The sequence below is a fragment of the Odontomachus brunneus genome, unplaced genomic scaffold (genome assembly GCF_010583005.1).
Source record: "Odontomachus brunneus isolate Ranch 3 - 2012 unplaced genomic scaffold, Obru_v1 Obru_scaffold_144, whole genome shotgun sequence".
Lineage (NCBI taxonomy): Eukaryota > Metazoa > Arthropoda > Insecta > Hymenoptera > Formicidae > Odontomachus > Odontomachus brunneus.
Genome location: NW_022639594.1, coordinates 1 through 17,675, shown reverse-complemented (window position 1 = coordinate 17,675; position 17,675 = coordinate 1). Strand labels below are relative to the sequence as shown.

Sequence of the window (17,675 nt, the reverse complement as noted above, 5' to 3'; positions counted from 1 at the left end):
ATAACACATACAAATATGCTTAAAATTGATTATTTAACGCGTTAGTATGTTAAAGATAATCGTTGAGTTAAAACAATGTTATTTATGATATATAGCTAATAGAAGATAAACATGAATATTTTAACACAATGAAAGTTACAATTTTCATGTCTCTACTGTGATCTAATATTAAAAAAAATTGAAAGTTAATAACCTATCTAAAGATCTTTAATATTTTATCTTATCATTGTTCCGCATATTTTCATATCACTCTCTTGTACATTGCATTTCTTTTTCACATACTGTTAGTACTATAATTACTCTCATTCTTGACACTTCATTTCATTTTATAGTTTCTTCGGCTTCTACGACATTACATCTCAAATTATCTTAGCAGCTTTGTGTCACTATCTTATTGTCAATGATCACCTACGAGGAACTCGCGCGAAGAATCTCCGAAGTTTCCGAGAGTCTCTTGTCTGTTTTCTCGCCGACGACTTCGCAACAGGATAAAATCTTGGATAAGATCACGAAGATCGTCCGAGATGCGACAAAGGAACAACTGCTGTCACACGATCCGCATGTACTCATCACGTGTATGTTGAGGATCATGTTGCGCTACGAAGATCTGTTGCGCGAGGATCGATTGTGTGAGTGGAAGCGTCGGCAGAGATTCAAAGTCGCGCGGGACTGCTATCACACTCTCTTGAGAACCTACGTGCCGGAGAGATCGCAAGAAATCGTAGAGGCGGTCGTGGAAACTGTGTACAAAGATCGTCTCTGGGAGTTCGAGACTTTCTGTTACGAGATAATATGCAGTTTGTTGGATATTAGCGCGGCCAACGGTAGTCTGATCACTCATGCGATCTGGGACAAACTGTTGGGAACTTCGAAGGGAGATACACTCGGTGTTGAGGACGCCCGTGGTATCATCCGGGTGCTGCAAGAGCTATTGGATGTGCATGAATGGCCGACGACGGAGGACACATTGACGACGGTGGATAAAATACTCGATCTCTTCTACGCCAGCATAGTCAACACACAATCTGTGACGACCATCTCCGGCAAGTTCTCGTCGGTACCGTTTCTCGCGAACCTCAAGAAGAATCTGGAGATCTGCTTGAGGAACACGATCAAGCACTTGCCGAACGAATATCTGTTACTGCTCGTGCAGCGCATGTGTTCATGGACGGTAGCCGCCACTGCGAGCGACGAGATCGTCTTGGAGTTCGGCAGCACCCTGGAATACGCCGCTTACACGCATCGGACGGGCCTCTACGAGCAAACGTTCACATCGGCGATTTTCCCATTACTGATGCAAATGGTAGGCTCAGCGAGTCAGTTGACTAGTCTGCTGGGTAACCGAGTGCTGCAATACCTATTGGATCGCAAAGAGAACCGAGTGCTCTTCGACACGCCTAGGCTCTTCTTCGAACACACACATCTCGACCTGCGTATCGGCGTGTGTCATAAAGAGGACCGAATGTTCCTTAAGCTGCACCGCGAGTCGCTGCATGATAATCTACTGAGGAGCCTATTAAATCATTCGCAGTCGCGAGTCAATTTGGAGATGACTTATTGCACGATATGCCTGATCGCCGTTGAGATCCCTTGCGGCTTCACCGCCGCTACTTTGGTCTGTCTCGCTATGAATCTACAAGAGATCATCCTGCAGCGACGGAAGGCCTACGCGGATATCGAGACCTTTCACATACACGCCACGATCATTTCCATAATGTCTCTGCTGTGTTGGATACATCAAGCCAAAGTGTTCTACAGCTATGTGAATAGGATCATGATGGAGCGGGCACAGTGGGCACCACATCTGAATCCGCCCATCCAGTCTCAGTACAGCTTTGCGGTGCATCACGTACTCTGGAAGAAACCGGAACTCTTCTTTGTCGACTGGCAGACACGATATGGTCTCTGGAAGTGTTTCCGTCTCGGCGATAAAGCCTCGTTAATTGACGAATTGTAGATTTAACTTCCTGCAAATTTAGAAGTCTACAATCTCAGAGATTGTAGATTTTTTATTAAATTTTTAAAAAAATTTTTATTGTAAAAGAGAGAGAGAGAGAGAGAAAGCAAGCCTCTGTGAACGAAACCTATAAAAGAAAGGACTTTGACACAGAAAAAAATCGCTAAACTATACAAGTACTTATAAATGTAAGTATATAAGCACATACATTTACAAGGCAGTAAAATAATGTCCCGTAAAAATCAGGAAATTCGATTATCTTTACTCTTTAAAGATCCATAAAAATAAGAATCTGTAAATTAAATGTTTTCTAATACTAAGAATTTGAAAAGAGAGCTAGAAATTATATTCTATACTTAATAGATTGTGTTATGTAAAATAGATTAACTCATTTTATACTCTTTATATTTGCATATATTTTTTCTTTTTGTTACATCAATATTATAGTAAAGAATTGTATTCTGTAGTGCAGCTAAGTTATTACCATTAAGCTGCAACATATATTTAAGTATGCTATCAGAATAACATGACAGAAGAGACAGTGAAATCCACCCATTATTGCAAGTTGCAGTGATGTAATTGCATCAGTATACAGTACAAGTTATTACGATATAATTGCATCAATATCAATTACACCTATTTTATTAGACTGACAACATATATAATTCTAGGCCTGACTTAATCAAGTCAATCAACTTCTCATTCATTATATATATTTATATATTGTATTTTTACTATGTCAGTATTATTGATGCAGACGAGTAGATACAGTCATTGTGATTCGCAGACTATATTGTTACAATGTATTGATATTAATTATATTGTTATATATTTTGTTTTTTTGCGATGTATCAGAGGGAGAGAAGGAGAGATTTCGTTTTGGTACCAACTGATGGAAAGTGTCACGCTATGCAGCGACGCCATTGCTCCGGGTATTGTACACGCCGCCATCTCGGGGCGCTCCATAGTCGCATGATTTATGGCGCACTGGTTTTGTAATTCGCAAATAACAAAGTGACTCAGAGCTGCTTAGACTATCGTGCGTAATGAAAGCTGTATCGTTGGTTTTACGCCTGACGTTTCCTTCCGAATCCTGGAGAAAGTTCGAACAATGAAACTTGTACCCGAACATCTCGTTTGTATATTTCGCTCCGTTGTTGCAATATAAACGACGATCCTCGCAAAGTCTTAAAACGGCGTGGGAGCTTCGTCGTTGTAATCGTCATCATTTTCGCAATGCCAAAGAGCAATTGTTAAAGATTCATTTCTTCAGTCCAGTGCTACCTGAGGATTTTCCAAAGAATCGTTAAAAACAAGGAAACCCACTGCACGGGTCTAATCGGTAAGTGTAATAATGCCTTTTTGCAAACTATTGACATTCACAAAGGAAAATGCATTACGCCCAAACGAACTTTCAGGATACTATGAAAATTTTTTTATTTTCACATTTGTATTTTGTATATAATTTTCAATTTCTATATTTAATAATTTTATATTGCATAATTATTTTATTAAGTTACTTTGACATTTTAAAGAAAGCTTGATATCAAGATTATTATTTATAGATTATTATAAAAATCAATGAAAGTTAAGAAAAATAACAGTTAAGAAAAATAACAGTTAAGAAAAATAACAGTACATACAGATGTGATTTAATGTAATATTTGCAAACTAAGTTATAATTTCTTTACAAAATATATGTGTTTTACATAGGTACAATGTCTGGCGAACAATTTTCTTTAGTATGGAACAGCTTTCCAAGAAACCTGTCTTCGGGCTTGTATACTTTATTAACAGATGAACAACTCGTGGATGTTACACTGGCAGCTGAAGGCCAAATCCTGCGAGCCCACAAGCTGATATTGTCAGTCTGCAGCACATATTTTCGAGAGCTTTTCAAGGTATTCCTTGGAAAATATTTAGAAACTACAAGTGCTTTTGTTACTTTATCATAGCTGATACTAATACTTCTAATGACTCCTTTTTTTCATATAGATGAATTCGTGCAAACATCCTATTGTTATACTGAAAGATATCAGTTATCGGGATTTATCATCTATGCTGCACTTCATGTACCAAGGAGAAGTTAATATAAAACAAGAAGATATTTCTAGTTTTCTTAAAGTTGCAGAAACTCTTCAAATAAAAGGATTGACTACTGGATCAGATGAGGTATTTTATAATATATCTGCAAATTATCTATGCAAAGCTTGGAAAAAATACTAACTGAAAGTAATAATATATAAGAAGAGAGTTTATTTGGAAGGAGAGAATATTAATGTTGTCATATAAAGAGATTTTTTTTAACATTTTGTATAATCTCTAATATTATTGATTCCATTGCAGAAGCTCAGTGATACTCTTGAAGGAAAGAAAGACTGGAAAGACTTAGACTTTTATCTTGACAAGGATGAAGATAATCCTGACAATACAGATGGACGATCACTTAGACACACTATAGAAAAGGAGCAGTCAACGACAAGGCAACACATCTTGACAGAAAGTTTAAAAGAAAGACCTTTCACGGAACAGGCATTACGTGACAGCCATCAACAAGTTCACACAGAACCTGGCGACTACAATCTTCCACCAGACATACGGACAACGTATAGCGAGAGATGTGCAAGCGCGGACGCACCGAGCAGCAACGTCGAACCGTTGGACTGCACATCGTCAGACGTGAATCAACTGCAGAGTACTAAACACGAACCACTGGATTACACATTGGAGACGGACACAGACGTCGAGTACAACAGATCGTGCGTGGAGAAAGTACTGTATAACTCCGAGGAGAACGCGCAGAGACAAGGTAGTGATCCCCCTTCTGCTCCCTGTCGACATCTTGCACTTGTAAAGACGACAACGACGACGATTGACTAGATCGTTAGACTGAATAACGTCGACAAAACATCGTCATCCGGAGCTGAAACGCCCTTCGGCCAAAAAGAGAAATTTGCCGGCGGTACCAGCGGTACACCGGAGCGCCGTCGCAAAGGTTTGACGCACTCAAGTGTTGCCACGGATGGATATGTGTTACTTTGTTATCGAGAATCATTATCACGTGTTTGGCTGCTGCGACAGTTGCAAATTCCTACAAGCACTTTATTACATGCTACTTGACTACAACCCCCGGTGCGATAGCGTGAATTGCGTGGATTCGCCGACGAATGATGGAGGTCTCACCTACAATTTTCCGTGATGATTCCTTGACGGTGCGCTGAGATTCAGCAAAACGTATGTGTAACTGTTGGTGCGATTTTTTCTGGTTTCATATCAAGACACGGAGACCGTGGTTCATTAAACTTGTTCGCCGGGGGTGAAGTCAAGTTAGTTTTTCTACGATCAACGCAATATCACGTTTGCATGCTCACACGAATGGGTGTTTCAAATCCGAGCGAGCGATGTATATATCTCGAGTATACTCTCCGTACAAATTCACCAGGCACCTTCATCTCATGCGGTCATGGATGTTTAGAGAAAGCGATATTGTCTTACAGATTTCGCGCCAGATACGCAGTTAGTTCCCTACAGTCAGAACTCACAAACTCAACCGTTCGGTACGTTTGACGTCTTTGCCACATTCTGCTTATCTCATCCATTTCCTTCATTTATCTTTTATTCGTCAGATTGCACATTTGAAAGGGAACCAACTCATGAGACATGTTCCTGTTGCGAAATGTAGATTCGAACGATGATCCGGTCGCTCTTGTATCTCAGTGCAATTTCTAGATTGCTTTTCTCTAAAAAACAAATTCCATTTGTCTTTCTTCAAATCACAGGATTCTCACGCTATGTTTCAAATACAGCTTTTATGTTGAATACAGTGTTGCAAATGTGCACAGACAATTCTCTCCTTTTTCTTCCTATATTTTTTCCTCTTTTACAAGCACCTATTTGGCATGTTTCTCTTGCTATCGAATTTGACATATTCTCTCTCTTTAACGCTCTTTCGCATTTTTTCTTTTCAGGTCCAAGCAACGTGACAGCATTTCAGGGTGATTACACGTCGTATGATGCGTCGGTGAGTCCCAGTAACAAAGGTCGACGTACTGTTAAAGGTATTCCCAGCAGCAGCTTACCTCTGGAGACAACGTTGCGTGTCGTCTCGGAATTAGGACCAACGCTGCGCTTTGAACGCGGCAAAATGATACGCATGTACTCGTGTCCGTGGTGCTTGCGTCACTTCACACGGAAGGAGAACCTCAAACTCCATGTCCGTTATATTCACGGTCCGCTTGAAAGTCTCACGTGTAAGCTTTGTGGCAATAAATATAAGAACAGTAACAGTCTGCGTGTACACTCCTACCTCTATCACAACGCCAAGCGGGATAAGCACGGCAAGCCGCTCATGGACGGCGGCGGTGATGGCGGCGGTGGTGGCCACGGTGGTGCCGGTGGAGACGGCGGTGTCGTGTGAACAGAGACTAGAATCTCTCCTTTTTTTACGAACTTTCGTCAAGGACTTTGCGTGACTTTCGTGTTCACGGTGCAAAACCGGTGCAAGTATATATAGTGGACGGCGAGTGGAATTTGTTATATTTATATTTGCGTACGATGTTACACTCGCACAAGTGTATTTAAACATTAAATAATTACCATTTCAATACATTTATAGAAATAAAGCGCCTTATTGTATACACATTCTTGCAGACCTATCGCCTACCCCTCTTATCCATCCGGATATCGTCACGGAACTCCTCCAAGATCCACTGTCGTTCTCAAGATAAGCAAAAGAATATGAGAGTGCGTGTGTGACATATGCTTCGTTCTCATTTGCGAAAAATTGGATTTTGGAAAAATAAAATTTTATATCAAGTCTTGAAAACTGATGAAACATCGATTATTTCTCGAAATATATATCAAGTTAAAGGTGTGTAAATTTATAGTTTTCTTTCTATACGATAGCTTGGTTGCCGTTTCTTGAATATTATTAGATATTCTGTTTATATATTTTTTCTAGAAGAATAATTAAACTTACACTTATTAGATGTGGATATGCAGCGCATGTTGTATCCTCAAAACTAAAATATTCATATCACCTCTTTTGTTTATGCTCTTCGTAACATGTAATCGGTCTTTTATCTACTGAAAAAACGTAGATAAAGGGACAGTATATTATAGACTATATCTAGATTACAATTGTAAATACAGATAAAAATAAGATTGCGTAAATACTCTATGACTATTTTAAATAAAAGAATGATAATTATCTTGTCTATAAGAGAGGAGAATAAAAAATAATGATATTTTTAGATTTTAGATTTTTGAAAAAAAATTCGATACATAGTAGTTTTAAATTGAAATAAACTAAACACACAAAATATGATAATTTTTTAATATAATATAAACTATTAATAATTAATTGATAGTTTAATTAAATTTTTCTAATGTGCAGCAGTTCTATACATTTGCTGATCCTTATAAAAGAAAACAGTCGATACGTTGCGTTGTTTACTTAGACTCTTCCAGTGATTGCAAAAGAAAGTAATAAGATAAAGTGGTGTTCAAAATCTGTCAACAAAAGCAACGAATTAAATTAATATAACTAACATTTAAATTACTTTCTGTTTCAGATATAAATAGCAAATAGATAGAGGATCGCCCAAATTCTACAAGTAACGGTTTCGAAAGAAACCGATAGAAATCCAAGAAAATTCTTGCGAAACACCTTGACGAAAAAGATACAATTTGACAAATTTATTGAGAGTAAGTAAATCTATATCTAAAAATTTTAAATTTAAACTTTCTGCGTTCTTCTTCTTATTCTTATAAAATAATTCTCGTATATTCAATTGTTGGGAGAACGTGAGAGAAAGGATAACGCGAAAAAGTTCCTTGATTTGATTGCACGATAAAAATCGAAAGCAACTCATTCAGGCGATAAGCCTCTGCTGAGATTTACTCAGCTGTCGACTGCGTATTGATTCAACACTCACGCTGGTAAACATGTTGACATTTACGGAAGACACCTTTAACGCCGTTATAGCCATTGGCTTTTGCAACATCATCATGACAATGTCCGCTCTCACGTGACAATCGAGCTTGGAGTCTGGCCATTCACCGAAATAAATTCCCTCGCGAAAGTGCTCACTCTAAATACTCGAAATAATTGACTTCGAATCAAATAATGATTATTCGTTTTTAAAATATTGTTAATCGAGACGAGACTCACCGCGCTCGTGATGAGACTGCCGTACCAGGCGTAGATAAACGTTTGCAGCAATTTCATCGCTATGCAAACGACGGAAAAGCATAATTGGTCGATCGCCGTGTCTGTAAACTGTTCCCAAACAGCACAAATATCTGAAAAACATCTAAAAAAAGGTAGATTTTATTCAGGTAACAGAAGGTTCTAAAAAAAAAATATCTTGGAAACGTCTAAAAGACGTCTGAGAAAGTAAAACGTGTTTTAAACGCTTTTAAGATACCATTATAAAATATTTTGTAGAAATTTCTGCTACCTAGGTAGAAGTTATTGTTGTCTGCATTATTATGACTTCTCGCGCGAATTAACATTGTCATCGTAACGACATTGCGACATGTTACAGTATGTGTTACCTTAGAAAATAATCCACGAAACAGAAAACATTATATCAATATTTTGAAATATCGATTTTATGTGTGTCTCTTGAACTTTTTTGCTTAATATTATAAAAATATTTCAAAGAAAACACGGAGTAGTTTATCTCCTTGAATTTTACAAAATTCAAAATGTTTTGGAAATATTGAAGTGCCCAAATTACTCGTAATGTCAAAAACTACATATCAGAAAACGTTATACGCTATTAAATATCGTAGTAATAATGTCTTATCAACGACTTTTTGCTTATTGGAAAGATATTTTTTTTTTTCGAATTTCGCTACACGCGATTCAATCGTTTTTTTACGTACAGTGCTCGCCTCGAAAATCAATGTGCACATGAGCACGGCGTTGGCGAGGATCATCCGTAGGATAATAAGTCCATAAACGTCCTCCAATAGACTTGCGGACTTCTGCAGTCGGTGATGTGTCTGCACGCATGATTTTAGAACCACGGAGAACACCTCGTCAGGTCGTGGATTCATCAACCGTGCGGACATGGCTCGCAATATCGAGGAGATCTGGAACGCGTAAAAGCCGAAGAGACTGTCAACCGCACCGATGGTGAACACTATCCACCAGCAGGTGAATGACTGATACAGAAACAGCAGGTAGAAGAAAGTATCGCTGTTTGACGACCACGGGAACTTGTACGGCCATTTGGACTTCGGGACAGTTGTCGAATGGAAGATTAATGGCTGGATGATCACGTTCATTATCCCGGACAATATATGAAACCCAACCGTAAAGCCTAACATAAAGACCAGTGCGTAAGAAGATCTATCAGATGCATACAGAGATACGAGCATGGTCTTTTTGGTCCTTTCGTCTCGCGCTAGCTCCTGTTCAAAAATTTGGTTCAACGTATTGTGCAGCTCGAGCAGCTTCTCCCGTTTCACCAGGAAGCAGCACGACTAGAAGAGAATAATAGAAGGACGCGTCGTGTTTAGTTATTAATTGTAATTATTGATTGCACGTTCGAAGAAATCAAATCGCTTACTAGCTAGTTCAAAATTATGAATTGAACCAGAAACGTTTCTGAGTAAGATCTTTTGCGGTAGGTTTTTTCCAAAAAATTGCTTCAAGAAACAAATTTTCTATTAGAACTTTTGAACAATCATCGAGACGATTACGCGGATTTCTCCGACCGTGAACGGCCAAACGGCAACGTCTTCTACATATATGTAGTACGCGTTTTGCTAGGAATACCATCAGAAAAGGCGTGATGAAACTGGTAGCCAGGCCAAGACACTTGAATACGATCAACAGATTGTTGAAGTGATCTCGGCAGAAATTGAGTACGCAGATAACTTGATTGAGGCACATGAAAATCACCAAGAGACTTGTGACGTACGATTGAACGACTGGGTGTGTACGGTCTTGCAAGACACCGCCGAGATACAGCATTTTGCGAATGCGACAAGCATACGAGCGATAACGCAGCACCAGGAGGTCGTCGGCCGTGGTAATTGCTGTTGCGCTCGAGGATCGCTCAGATTGGCGACCCATGGTTGATGGGGTAATAGGAAGAAGACTGACGGGATTACTGGGTAAGGACAACACATGTAATATAACCGGAAATTGTCGATAGACTGCCACGTAAATGTGTTCCTGCTCGCAAAGAGTTTCGCGTAATGATGCGAACGAACTTTTGATTTCATGCCTTCGAAATGCTCGCATCGTTAAATCCGTCGCGGGGGCGGAATAATTGCATGCTCGACGTTGCTCCCTACAAAGTACGCTATACTTTCTATTCTACGAATCACCAAGTCCTCCTCGTTACAGCCATGAAAGATTAAAGATCAATGAGGTCAATTGAAGGAGCATGACCTCGCGCTGAATGTAGCCGAACATAAGCATATATCGGCACGACTAAACGTTGTCGACATGGGTCGCTACGAAAAAACGGACAAAAGTGAAAAAGTGATTCGAAGTCATTGACTGGCCTATAGTGAAAATATGGAAATTAGTTAGCGAGATGTTTGATATGTTATAAAAAATTCGTGATGTATAATAATATTCTGTGAAATTATTCGGCAAAATAACTTCAAAGTGAGATTTATTTTACAATTAATTTATTATTATGGATTCTTAGATTTAAATTTTTCGTATTATTGATATATGAAATATTTTTGATAATTAATATCTTGGATAAAAAATTCTGCTGGAGCCTATTGGACAATTAAAAGAAAAATCATATTTGATATGCTGTTTCTTTAAAAAATTCAAATATGCCGCGATAATCGAATTACGATATGAGCCACGCACAATCGCGACTTTGCATTCGATTTTGACCACGAGTGCAGCTAATTTCAGCTCGTGCAAGCTCGTGTTTCCAACCGCTATTTGGTGAGATTGAGCGGAGCAACGAAGAAATTCGAGGAGTGTTTTTGCCGTGTGAAAAATTATAATTAAAATTTTGTGAAAATTTGCGTGCGTCCGTCTGAAATGGGGACAAAGTTTGAATGATAAGTATGACGTGACTTTTGTCAAATTCGATTGAACTGACGAACCTAACCTCATTCTGTAACTTTTGTTGCGTTTGGTTGCGTATCGTTCCGAGTGAATCGGGTGACAAACCGCGTCCAGAATGGCGGTCGGCTCGACGAAGGTTGTCCAGGTGACCAATATCGCGCCCCAAGCTACCAAGGACCAAATGCAGACTCTCTTCGGATACCTCGGCAAAATTGAGGATATCAGATTGTATCCTACAATTAGGGACGTCGCCGTGCCCGTACAGTCACGCATATGCTACATCAAGTTTCACGACCAGGGTTGCATCGCCGTGGCGCAACACATGACTAACACTGTCTTCATTGACCGTGCATTGATAGTGATCCCTTACCAGAACGGAGACATTCCAGATGAACAACGTGCTCTGGAGCTTACTAACAATGGCACAGTCGTACCAGGTATGTATAAAATGCTATATAAATATACAAAAATTAATATAGAGACAAATACATAAAATGTGTCACAATTTAAAGTTGTAATTAATGGAATTTCTGAATATATTACAAGGATAACAGAGTAATATATAGAAGCATAAAGTTCTAAGTTTACCAACTTGTAATTACTCACACTTTAATAGTCTTTTCCAATTAAGAGAATGTTCAAAGATTAATAAAGAATCTATACACAAATAGAATAGTGTAATTAAACAAATAAAAAAACTGTAATTTATATAGGCTCATATTCTGAACCCTCTTTTATCGATAAAAGTGCCTTAAATATAGCTTTTCAGCCAATCAGGTGGCTCCTATGCCTCATTTATAGATAAGAGACACTTTTATAGATAAAAGAGGATTCAGAATATAGACCTTAGTCAATAAGTATAAAATTTATTAATTAAAAAATATTCAAATATTGGTCCTTGACCAGATCCTGATTGAATGTAAAAACTAAAGCGTTTGGATGTTCTGACTAATAAATTTTATGTTTACTGACTATATGTAAGTCACAGTTTCACAGTTTTTACTTGTTTGGTCACACTATTACACTTGTGTGTAGGTTCTTATTGACTCTTATATATATATATATATATATATATATATATATATATATATATATATATATAAATATTCTCTTGATCGGATAATTATTAAAACTTTTTTATTCATAATTTCTTTAATTTGTTATCTTTTTCAGGCCTCTATCCATCGGAGCCAAAGTTGCCGCCGAACGTAGTGAACGCCATCGAGGGTATCCCTCCAAACCATGTCATCACCACGATGGACCCCAAGTTAGAAACGAATGGTTTGCCGTCTTACCCGCATCTACCGGGTCACTTGGATAGCAGACGTATCGAGGAGATCCGCCGAACACTGATAGTGGCGAATCTGGATGCGTCGGTGAGCGCCGAGCAGCTGTTGGAATTCTTCGGCAACAACAACGTGGAGATCAAGTACCTGCGTATGTGCAGTAGGGACTCGGACACCGAGCACTACGCGCTGGTAGAATTGTCGGAGCAAGGCGCCGTGATCGCCGCGCTGTTGCTGAACGGAAAGTCACTGGCGGAACATCCGATTAAGATCTACCACTCGACGCAGGCGATCGCGAAGCCGGAGGCGAAGAGTAATGAGGCTGCACAGAAAGAGATAGAAGAGGCGATGTCGCGGGTGAAGGAAGCGCATAATCTCATCTCCGCGGCGATCGACCCGATGATCGGCATGCTGTCCAAAGATAAACGCAGCAGGAGTGGCTCGCGCAGCCGGAAGTCTCGCTCGCGCTCGCGTGGCCGCAGCCGGCGTTCCAGGTCGCGCAAAAGATCGCGCTCACGCCATCGACGTTCGCGATCTCGTCATCGTCGTCGCTCGCGTTCGCGCTCCAAACGCTCGAGGTCGAAGGAGCGCCGGCGCAGCTCGCCGTCGCGACGACGCAGTGGCTCGCGCAGTCGTCACAGATCACGCTCCAGATCACGTCGATCAAGGTACTAAAAGACTTCGCTTTTCATGAGTTTACTTCGTTAATATCGTGTAGTTCTATCTACTTGAGAATCACTGCACGATTTTGGTAAATTGTATTGTAGTTCTAAAATATTTTGATAATAATTTGATGATCATAGTCGAAACGCTATTAAAAAAAGTTAAACGTTAATAATAATAATAATTTACCAAAATATATTTAAGAAATATGCGAGTAGAAGTTCAACAAAATACTTAGCATTTGTGTATCGCGAATTTGTGCAGCACGCTTCACGTAAGGAAAAGATATTACGCCAACTGTGGACTCTCAGAAAATTAATCTCTCACTTAATTGCAGATCACGCCGCTCGCCGTCCAGATCGAAAGAACGCAAAAAGAGATCGCCACGACGTCGTAGTCGTTCGCGCTCGCGCAGCAAACGCTCCAAGTCGAGATCTAGACGCTCGCGCTCTAAATCCAAATCCAGGTCGTCCAAGTCCAAGTACTCAGACAAGTCCAAGGACAAGGACAGGGAGAGACGTAGCAAAGACAAGTCGGACAATGGTAAGAGAAGTGACAGCGATCGGGAAAGGCCCGAAAAGGAGAGCAAGAGCGAGAAGAAAAGGTCTAGTAAGGAGAAGAAGTCCAGCGACAAGTCAGAGTCGAAGTCTGAGGAAAAAGGCAGATCCGCTTCGGAAAGCAATGACAGCAAGGAGAAGACTACCGAATCGGAGAGCTAGACGGAACAAGCTACGCAATTCGACGGAGTTTCATTCGTATTCGATAATTTCGTCAGTTTTTGAAAGCCATCTTTTGTCTTCATGTATTAATACAGTAACAAAAAAAAGAAGAAAATACATAGCTTTATGGCATTCGAGAGCTTCTTCCTTTCGGAGGTGACGATCCATTCGCTCATTGATAACCGGATGTTATCGCCAACTGTCGACTGATTATTACTTAGATTTTAGGCTTTGACTTTAGTCTTTGACCGCTTTTTTTCGGGACAGGCGGCGGCGGCGGCTTGAAAGTCACCTCATCATTCACTTCTATCAAAGGTACTTTTGATGGCCTTAAACAGTCATGAAAAACAGTGTGCTATGATATGCGATTTGATTATGATGTGTATCAGTCTTAACTTATTGCATAGTATAATTTTAATTGAGTAAAGACAAAACTGTCAACGTTATATGAACTAATTGTTATAGCGACGATTTAAGTGCACTGTAACAACATCAACATTAATATGTACAAACGATGGATCGTACGGAAGGAAATATGTCTCTCTCTGAAAAATAATACTTCGAGACGATTGTACCTTTAACTGTTGAATTATTTTCTATATTAAGAAATGAACGAGCATACCCAGCTATTGCCTGATTCTCGTAAATAACCACGTCGTCGTAAATCTTCATTGGTACTGGCGCGCGGAAGAGCGATCTTTGCACATTCTCTATGGTAGTTCGTCTCTTTAATACCATCTGTAATTTTTTTTATATGTAATTATCTTCCAGCATTGTATTTCTCCCCGAAACCAAAATATGTTTTTTTTTTTTATATTATCTCTCACCATTCCAGTGTTTCTGTCATGCAGTGAAGACATTTCCATCGAGCTATCCATGTGAACTTTTCTGTGTAATACATCATCCACTTGGTTACCTCCTGTGAATTACGATGAACATTTTCTGTATAATGTCTCGAGCGCTTCTGGGATATTATGCAAAAGCCGTTAAATTAAATATTTTCAAAGTTTACTTACGCATTACTAATTCGTCGTACTGGCCGAGTGGGTCTATTTCTAAAAATATGGACAATGTATTGGGGTAACGTAGATCCATGAATATCATTATGACCGCCAGAAGAACACAGAGTACACCTGGAGAAGACGTACGTAGAGGGATACGTAGAAGATATATACGCAAAATATATAAAAGAAATAAAACATTATCAATATAAAAAATATCGTACTTTAGGAATTTAATTAAAAGAACAAATTAAGTAAGAGAGCGAATGTTAGTGACTTTGTCTCTGTCAATGTTGGTATTGATGATTTGAGAATTCAAAGCGAGAAGATGCGGAAACTAAAACTATTTTTATGTAAAGATTTCGAGATCCGAAAACTCAAGGTCATTATCTAACTTTTTAGAATCTTGAAGTTCAAGAATCAATGATATTAATGTTTTAAGGATCATTTACAATGTGGTCGTAATTACGTTTTAAAGTCGACGAATTCAATAAAACTCATTTCTCATGAATTTACGTGAAGGAAATAAATATATCATCGATTCACAGATTAGTGCTATAACTTTAAAATATAACTACGATCGCATTGTAAATGATATTTTAAGGTTGCTCTTATAAAAATAAGTAATCGATCTGATCGATCACCACATCCGAAGGTCATCCAGAAGTGCGCGCCCAACGCCATCCTGATTTCTTCTTTATCGAAAGGGATCACAAGTGGAGTCGGATTGTGCACAGAAACCCATACGAGGCAAGTCAACAACTGCAAGCTGCCGATTATGCCGATTAAGTAAGCGGCGTATCGACTCACGGACTGCAGGAATATATTAGCTAGAATCCAGCAAGCGAAAGCTGTCCTGCAAATTACAGATAATTTCAAGTTTTTCTTGTTAAAATATCTTTCTAACAGTGGCATGATTTTATAGAAAGGTCCATGTAATTTCTTATTTTCACTTACAGATTCGAGTTTGTAATGCTACGAAGATTCTGCTCTACGAGAAATAGATACGTGAAAGTATTTATTTCTTTATCTAGCTTCGAGCATGAAATTTTCAAGCTCATCGTGCTTTTATAATAGAAGAAAAAACAGAGTGACGTTTCGGACAGCTGTCCCACACCACTGTTCTGTCTTTTATACTTACCAAAGCAAGATGTGACAGTACCAGCCGGCTGTTCGATAGAACCGCCCGAATCGAAAGCCTTCCCCGTCGATAACGAAATACTCGGCAATCCATAAAATTGGAATAGGCAAGCCTTTCCTCTGGCCTTCGCGGAAGGTCCTCTGTAGCAGTCCGGCTGCAGAAATGTTTTCATTAACATCATTTTATACCGAAACTATAAAAAGTGAAGAAGTACTTGCACGCTATCTACCGTAAGGCCCAAAACCGATTCTACCCTGGTCCCATGTCCAAGGAAATCTTTCGTTGTAATCGATCTTTTCCTTTGCTAGCGTCGTATTTTCTTCCGGATTGGCTAAAGAAATCTTTAATAAAAATCTAACGAATCGTATTATCTTTTTGCTTATCTATTTTATCATTTTTCTTTTATTCATTCAGTTTTCTTTTCGCTTTTTTTTTATTTTTTACGTTTAGCGTGAAAATTTTAAAGATATACGAACTTTATACCTTTATTTTTTACTTATTTTCACGAATTACCTTTCAGAGTGATATTCACCGATCTTAGTCCTATCTTGACTTCCATTTGGGCATCGATTTGTTGACCTGTGCCGGCCCGATAGGGCGTTTTGCCCCTCGCGCTACCATATTCCCATTTCTGACCAAAATTCTCTACTGCAAATTGACGTTCAGCTAGTTAGGATGCAATCATAAGGTAAAAAAAATTCTGTTTGAAATATTTACCGATTAGCAGGCATCCGATAACGATGCTTAAAGCAACCTTTATGGCCATGTAGATGCTCTATACGATAACGAGAAATTTTTATTAGTGCATTGAATTTACGCAGGAAGAATGTTTAGAATTTCAGTGAAACTCAGGCAGATTATAAATCGGACAACATATACTTAATGTAATATTAATCAATATTGTAAAATCAATTTGAAGGTCTAAGAATACACAGTTCTTCCTCTAAAAAGAAAGAATTCTAAGATAAGAAATAATTATTTCGTTAGATTGTTTAAGAATATGATGCTGTAATTCTAAGCAAATATACGAGTAGATCGTAAAATCGTAAAGTCGTAGCTTACGTATTAATCGTCTACTCATAAGTTCTTACGAGCCTTACGAGAACAAGTTACGAACTTTACGATTTTATCTAGAATTGCAGTATAAGTATAAATTCAACGCGATTTTTCTGTAACTTATTTGCACATGATGCAAATACACGTAAAACGTCGCACAAAAGAAATCCTAAATAATTTTAGATTTATAAGAAATTTTCTCCATACTTACTTCCCTCTTGCGGTAACCTGGTATGATACCAATATAAGCGATCGAGATGATGATAAAGACTGCAACGAATATGGTTTCAATCACGTCCACCGTCACCGCAGTGTGATGTGAAGAATATATCGCAGAAAAATCCTCGCTCCGCCCGAATTGGAAAATACCCATTTTGTGCAGCTACACGACTAACTTTACAGTTGTTTTAAATTCGAAGAATTCAGAAACGGACAATTCAGAATCGGACAAGACCATTTAACGACACTTCAATGAGTAGCGTCATTTGGAAATCCAACATCGACGTTACGGCTTTATCTGAATTCCTTTTCCGGATATTCTTGTACTTGGTGGATGATGACTAAAGCTCTCGCCTCTCTTTATCGTTAAGCTTCCGCAGTTATTGCGGAATCAGTGTCGCGCGCAATTAATTAGAGACGGATATTTTGGTTTCCCAGCGAGAACGTAGACGTCGATTCGACGTCTAACCGACGTCCGAGAAGTCTAAGTTACGTCTAGTTTAAATGCACGTCTAGAAAAATGGCAATTTAAACTTTTAAAAAAAGGTATGCTAAGTTCTCGAAGCGCACTTAATCAG

At 38.9% G+C, this 17,675-nt stretch overlaps 5 protein-coding genes across 6 annotated transcripts; 3 read left to right on the top strand and 2 right to left on the bottom strand.

Annotated features, from left to right (window-relative positions):
• Positions 1-260: 260 nt before the first annotated feature.
• Positions 261-2,960, top strand: LOC116850370. The gene is made up of 2 exons (XM_032828575.1): positions 261-2,145; positions 2,813-2,960. Exon 1 carries the CDS (start codon positions 401-403, stop codon positions 1,955-1,957), a length of 1,557 nt encoding a protein of 518 aa, XP_032684466.1. The 5' UTR covers positions 261-400; the 3' UTR covers positions 1,958-2,145; positions 2,813-2,960.
• LOC116850372 (zinc finger and BTB domain-containing protein 44-like) lies at positions 2,929-6,594 on the top strand. Its single transcript, XM_032828579.1, has 6 exons — positions 2,929-3,299; positions 3,671-3,858; positions 3,953-4,129; positions 4,304-4,766; positions 5,455-5,514; positions 5,926-6,594. Exons 2-6 carry the CDS (start codon positions 3,676-3,678, stop codon positions 6,372-6,374), a joined length of 1,332 nt encoding a protein of 443 aa, XP_032684470.1. The 5' UTR covers positions 2,929-3,299; positions 3,671-3,675; the 3' UTR covers positions 6,375-6,594.
• Positions 6,595-7,252: 658 nt separating this feature from the next.
• Positions 7,253-10,081, bottom strand: LOC116850368 (odorant receptor 82a-like). Its single transcript, XM_032828572.1, has 6 exons — positions 9,618-10,081; positions 8,849-9,451; positions 8,419-8,533; positions 8,130-8,260; positions 7,894-8,049; positions 7,253-7,468 (listed from the first exon to the last, which is right to left on the bottom strand). The coding sequence occupies exons 1-6, from the start codon at positions 10,044-10,046 to the stop codon at positions 7,409-7,411; spliced, it is 1,494 nt and encodes a 497-aa protein (XP_032684463.1). The 5' UTR covers positions 10,047-10,081; the 3' UTR covers positions 7,253-7,408.
• Positions 9,937-14,691, top strand: LOC116850371 (probable splicing factor, arginine/serine-rich 7). 2 transcript variants are annotated; one of them, XM_032828576.1, is made up of 4 exons: positions 9,937-10,087; positions 10,323-11,449; positions 12,186-12,966; positions 13,299-14,691. In XM_032828576.1, exons 2-4 carry the CDS (start codon positions 11,128-11,130, stop codon positions 13,678-13,680), a joined length of 1,485 nt encoding a protein of 494 aa, XP_032684467.1. In that variant the 5' UTR covers positions 9,937-10,087; positions 10,323-11,127; the 3' UTR covers positions 13,681-14,691. The 2 variants fall into 2 exon arrangements, with proteins under 2 accessions (XP_032684467.1, XP_032684468.1); XM_032828577.1 differs by lacking the exon at positions 9,937-10,087 and having other exon boundaries at positions 10,095-11,449.
• On the bottom strand, positions 14,152-17,536 carry LOC116850373 (dual oxidase maturation factor 1-like). The gene is made up of 9 exons (XM_032828580.1): positions 17,090-17,536; positions 16,540-16,597; positions 16,336-16,470; positions 16,052-16,153; positions 15,823-15,976; positions 15,326-15,537; positions 14,697-14,813; positions 14,508-14,599; positions 14,152-14,418 (listed from the first exon to the last, which is right to left on the bottom strand). The coding sequence occupies exons 1-9, from the start codon at positions 17,249-17,251 to the stop codon at positions 14,179-14,181; spliced, it is 1,272 nt and encodes a 423-aa protein (XP_032684471.1). The 5' UTR covers positions 17,252-17,536; the 3' UTR covers positions 14,152-14,178.
• Positions 17,537-17,675: the final 139 nt, after the last annotated feature.